General features: G+C 39.4%; 1 protein-coding gene across 2 annotated transcripts; it reads left to right on the top strand.

Moving 5' to 3' along the window:
- The first annotated feature begins 469 nt into the window (after positions 1-469).
- LOC136241787 (E3 ubiquitin-protein ligase TRIM71-like) lies at positions 470-4,466 on the top strand. Of its 2 annotated transcripts, none has more exons than XM_066033105.1 (3): positions 470-600; positions 1,172-4,278; positions 4,335-4,466. In XM_066033105.1, the coding sequence occupies exon 2, from the start codon at positions 1,785-1,787 to the stop codon at positions 4,056-4,058; it is 2,274 nt and encodes a 757-aa protein (XP_065889177.1). In that variant the 5' UTR covers positions 470-600; positions 1,172-1,784; the 3' UTR covers positions 4,059-4,278; positions 4,335-4,466. The 2 variants fall into 2 exon arrangements, with proteins under 2 accessions (XP_065889177.1, XP_065889178.1); XM_066033106.1 differs by lacking the exon at positions 4,335-4,466 and having other exon boundaries at positions 1,172-3,528; positions 3,653-3,850.
- The last annotated feature ends 1,297 nt before the right edge of the window (positions 4,467-5,763 follow it).

Here is a 5,763-nt window from a genome sequence, read left to right as displayed (position 1 = left end):
CCACGCTCTGAGGCGATACGAAACACGATAATTACGCGCCTGTAACATTGGCAACGCATGGGCGTTTAAATGGCTAGTAACAGCCGTACTGAATTAGAGGGAGGTGTAATGGGCTTGTTTGTACTAATCAACACTACATTACTTGCTTACAAGCAGCTGTCGGGGCACAACAACAGCAACAATGAGTTGTAGTCCACTCGCTGAGTCCAGTACTTCGATACATAGCACGCGCCTGTAACATCGGCAACGCATGGGCGTTTAAACGGGTAGCAACAGCCACGCTGAGGTCCCGCCATGTAGGGAGGTGTAGAGTGCTTGTTTCTAGTAATTAGCCATACATTTCCCATTTACAAGCAGCTGTCAACTCAAGGTACAATAACGAGTTGTAGTCTAAATAAGTTAGACGTCAAGAACCACTGGGTTCTACGGGATTTAGAAAACCCTCAGGCCTTAGTAGCGCCCTCGCTGCGCTCGGGCGCTACAGCCCAGGGCCTTCGAGTTTTCTAAATCCCGTAGAACCCTGGTTCTTGACGTCTAACTATAATTTAGAGTATTCTGTGTGGGCTATGAGTGATCCTTGAGAATGAAATGATGAAAATGGTTAGTGGTGTTTATACATGAAAAGTAGTACATATATGATGTTCTACACACATGAAGTTGTTCAGAGTTTACCATACATTTCAGTTAGTCTTGTAAGATGGACCCTTTTCTGTGTTGAGGGTTACCGTAAATCACAGAAATTTCATTGCCAAAACTTTTGCCTTTGACTGCACTTCAACAAAAATTATAACAATGAATTTTTTGTACCGATGAGGGAATTTGGCTAGGGTATGTTACTAAATTCTAACATCCTGTATGGTGAGGAGCTTTGTATCATCAGGTCATTCACCACCAAGGTATTGCTTTATATCACAATCGATCAATCCAGCAGCAGGTGTCCCAGCCAGCAGTACTGCATTCTCAATTACAGGGTAGCTATCAAGCTATAACAAGTGCAAATGTAGCAACTATCAAACGTACAAAACCTTAGGAACCAGTATTTTTTTTTGTTTTGCTTTTCACCTCTAGTTAGTGTAATAAAACTTTGCTGTTGATCTAATTATGTTACATCAAGTTTTAATGACGAATATTTTCAATGTTAATATTTCCTGATTTATGGTATTACTTTTAGTATAATCACTTCATTGCTAGTGTAAGACTCCTACACTGGAGATGACCACTTGAAATTGACCACATTCGGGAGGTGTCCTGATTTAATAGTTCTAAAATGTGACTACAGTCTCTGGGATTACTGGTCTCATTACCTATTTAAAAATATCAAGAAACAGTCAGTTTTAATTCAGTTTGCTAATGGGTGAGGCTACATGACTACATGTTCCAAATTTTCACACATTCTACAATGACTGACTTTCTGGTCATCCACTGTGATGTGATCAGGTAGCTAACAGTCAAGTGTCCTTTAATGTTGTAATGAAGTTCCACAACCAGAGCCCTCATCAAGGCTGTAGACTATTTGTATCACAGCAACTGGGATCAGCAGCCTGTAAAAGCAGACAACTTAACTTTGACAGTGAAATTAAATAGAACATTAATGTGGCTACATGTCTAAGGTGAAAATCAAGTCTCCTGTCATAGCTGATAAGACTGGTTATTACATACGCAAATAGATCGTGAGAGGTTCGATTGTGGCGCACAGTCTAATTATAGGGATAAAATAATTTTTGCTATTTTTGCGGTACAGCTACACCCCTTTTCATTCTTGTAATTTTGGTCACGTGAAAGCGATGGCGAGTGGTGGTGGTGTAGAGAAGGAATGGCAACAGATCGAGGAAGAAATAACTTGTTCTATCTGTGGAGATCTTTTTACTGATCCGAAGACCATCCCGTGTTTGCACACGTTCTGTAAGCGATGTATAGAGAGGAGTATAGAATCTAATAAGAAAATGGCAGTGATTGTATGTTGTCCGTTATGTCGTGCACCGCTTCTACGAGATGAAGTAGCATCTATTCCCACTAATTTTACGATTAATCGTTTGGTTGATATTTTTGGTAAACGACAAGTGGCAGGAAAGGCTTCAGTGGAGACGAAGTGCGGTAGTTGCGAGGAAAACTTATCAGCGATCACATGGTGTATGGAGTGTGAGGATCCTTTGTGTCATGATTGTACTGAAATACACAAAAAGGTGAAGGCGTTAAAATCGCATAAAACCGTACCAGTGAAAGAGTTTCTTCAAAGTCCAAAACAAGCTCTTGCTACACCTGAAAAAGCAGAATTTTGCAAGTCTCATTCTGAACAGAAACTAGACCTGTACTGTAAGACTTGTAGTAAGCTGATCTGTCAGTATTGTACATTGAAGGATCATCCTCGTGGTCATCGAGATCATGATTTTGACTTTGTTGATGAAGTGGTGGATGAAGAAAGAGAGAAGATAAAACAAGTCACTGCTCCATTGAAACAGTTGCTAGAACGAGTAAGAAATGGAGTAAACAAGATTGAACATTGTGAGAAACACGTTGACATTGAGAGTGAAGCAAATATTGAGAAGATACGAGCTACATATGGTGAAGTGTACAAGTTGTTGAAGCAACAAGAAGAAGAAACAGTTGGAAAGGTGAACACCATCAAGATTTCATTTAAAAAGACACTCGCTGTACAAAAAGAAAGTGCAAAATTTTTGGAAACCCAATTAGTGAGCTGCGATGAGTTCTGCCATAAAATTGTAACAGTTAACAGAACCAGGCAATTACTCACATACAACAAATGGATTGAGAATAGAGTTGATGAACTAACGAAACAAGTGGAACACACTAGGCTTGATCCAGAGTGTAAACCAAGTGACATGATTATTAACTATTGTAAACCAGTTGAGTTTGTTAATGATTCAGTTTGTGACGTGTCTTGTGTTCCACATTTACCTGATTGTACTGTGAGTAATCGGGTGAGATGTGTTGATGAAGTTAAAGTGACTGTTACACTGAAAGACATTGTTGGGTCTTCTGTAGTGAACCAATCGAAAGATCTAGAAATCCGTTGCAACAAGGAGAGGGAGTTTTTACAGAACACACATATTGAAGAAGAGTCAAGAGGGCAGTACCATATATGGTATAACCCTAAAAGAAAGGAAGATCATTCATTATCAGTTTACTGGAGAGGATTAGAAGTGAACCATGAAGAAATCAAAGGGTTGGTGAACATTCGTGACTACAATAAGTTGAAGCAGGAGGTGAAGATCATTGACAAATATGGACCAACTAACAAGAAGTTAGAATATCCTTATCTGTTGGCTAAAGGACCTAACAATGAACTTATTGTTCATGACAATTCCACCAATCAGTTAGTAGTATTTGATAAACACTTCCAATACTCTCATGTTATTGGTGGAGCAGGTAGTGGAATAGGAAAGTTTCGGGCCATCACTGGAATAGCAGTAGACAAGAAGGGATATTTGTATGTTTCAGATCGTGAATTGCACTGTATTCAGAAGTTTAAACTAAATGGAGAATTTATTTCCCAGCTTGATGGTAAAGGTACAGCTAACAGTCAGTTCCAGTCTCCTTATGGTCTAGTGTTGTCCCAGTCAAAACTGTTGTTTGTGTGTGATAGGGATAACCACAAAATACGAGTATTTCATAATGAGCAATTCTCTTACAGCTTTGGACAACGTGGCACAGGACCTGGTAGCTTCAACCATCCTGTTGACCTGGCACTGAACAGTAGTGAAGATCAGTTGTTCATTACAGACCATATTAATAGTTCAGTCCAGCTGTTTACACTAAAAGGACAATTCCTTAAAATGTTTGGTAACTTCACTGATGTCCCCTTCAAGTTACAGAGTCCAAGGGGGATACACTATACACCAGATGGACACTTGTTGATCAGTTCTGCTGGCAATCACTGTGTGTTGGTGTTTGAAGAAGATGGAAAGTTTACATCAGTCATTGAAGGTACCTATAAAGGCAAGAAAAGGTTTAGTAGTCCTGCTGGAGTAGTGATGATGGATAATGGACAGATTGTAATAGCTGATCACCATAATAGTGGTAGGCTAGTAGTGTTTTAGTAACAATTTACACTAGTAGTATTTTAGTAGTTTTGTAGTGACTAGTGTTTTAGGTTGTAGTAGGAAGTGTGTTGTTTGTTGTAGATTTGTTATTTTCAGTTATATAAATTGAATATAATTGGGTAGTACGAAGTGGTAATACAATCAACACTTAAGTGTAATGATTGGAACTAGACCAGAGGAATAGTGATAAAGACATCAGGATGACTAGTCCTTTATGGTGAGTAAGTAATTGGTCTGTTTGTAAAGGTGATTTGATGTATTCTAATTATTTAGGTGATGATGGTCTCTTGGAAGAACAACAAATGGTTGAGTTACAACATATGTTAAATGAGACATGAACAAACAAGATAGTAGAGCTAAGATGTGTGTATAGACAGCCATGGTGATAGCAAGATGTTTCATTGAAATGTATGGTGTGTAATATTTGAGTTATTTGTGGGGGCAGTGTTGTTATGGCTAGTGGTACTATATAGTTGAGCTGGCAGTGTTGAAGAATTGCAGAATGAAGTTGAATTGTTACACTATCACTACAATGAGGTGAACAAGAAGACAGTAGAAGGTAACAAAGAGAAGAATGAATTAGATAAGGTTAGTGAACACTAAGTGTAGGTTAGAGACTTAGCACGAGGATCTTCGTGGATTTTGAAAATCTCACTCCCCTTGGTTTTTAAAATCCACAAAGATCCAAGGGCGTAATCTCTAACTGACTTAGAAAATGTATGCATTTTATATGGGCATATAGGTGGAGTCATTGTGGGACTGGGTTATATGTCGTTCTGAGATCGTCACACACTGTTAAAATAATTGCAGAAGACTAAATGTGCTTTTGTCCAAGTTCTGAAAAAATCGAAGCTCACACTGCTTCCTTTCACAAGTTCACAAGCCTTAGACTTGGATCCTACACAGCTGGGCTGAAATAGCAGTGATCGATAAGGTCAACCCGGGTTAGCACTCAGATTAGCAGTAGCCAGTGCTCCATATCAAAACTAGGCTGTTTCTGGATATAAAACTAATGAAATATTAACAGAAATATCCACACTATATAGTGTAAATACAATTCTGTAGTTGTCTGGTTCTCCTGGTTTTTACTGTTTCTCATGGTTCCACTGGTTTTCCTGGTTCCACTAGTTCTTGTGGTTCCACTGATTCTCGTGGTTCCAGGTTCTCGTGGTTCCACTGGTTCTTGTGGTTCCACTGGTTATACTAGTTCTCCTGGTTCCGCTGGTTCTCATGGTTCCACTAGTTCTCATGGTTCCAATGGTTTTCGTGGTTCCACTGGTTATACTAGTTCTCGTGGTTCCACTGGTTCTACTGGTTCAGACTGGCACAAATAACACTGTCAATACTCCCCAGTACTCAGACTGGCACAAATAACACTGTCAATACTCCCCAGTACTCAGACTGGTACAAAAATAAATAACACTGTCAATACTCCCCAATACTCAGACTGGCACAAATAATACTGTCAATACTCCCCAGTACTCAGACTGGCACAAATAATACTGTCAATACTCCCCAGTACTCAGACTGGCACAAATAATACTGTCAATACTCCCCAGTACTCAGACTGGCACAAATAACACTGTCAATACTCCCCAGTACTCAGACTGGCACAAATAACACTGTCAATACTCCCCAGTACTCAAACTGGCACAAATAATACTGTCAATACTCCCCAGTACTCAGACTGGCACAAATAACA

Source organism: Dysidea avara, chromosome 12, assembly GCF_963678975.1.
Source record: "Dysidea avara chromosome 12, odDysAvar1.4, whole genome shotgun sequence".
Classification (NCBI taxonomy): Eukaryota; Metazoa; Porifera; class Demospongiae; order Dictyoceratida; family Dysideidae; genus Dysidea; species Dysidea avara.
The sequence above is the reverse complement of the archived record's forward strand: the minus strand, read 5'-3'. Positions and strand labels throughout refer to the sequence as shown.

Excerpts from the sequence above, each read along its gene's own strand:
- LOC136241787 (XM_066033105.1), top strand. The coding sequence starts at position 1,785 with ATGGCGAGTGGTGGTGGTGTAGAGAAGGAATGGCAACAGATCGAGGAA.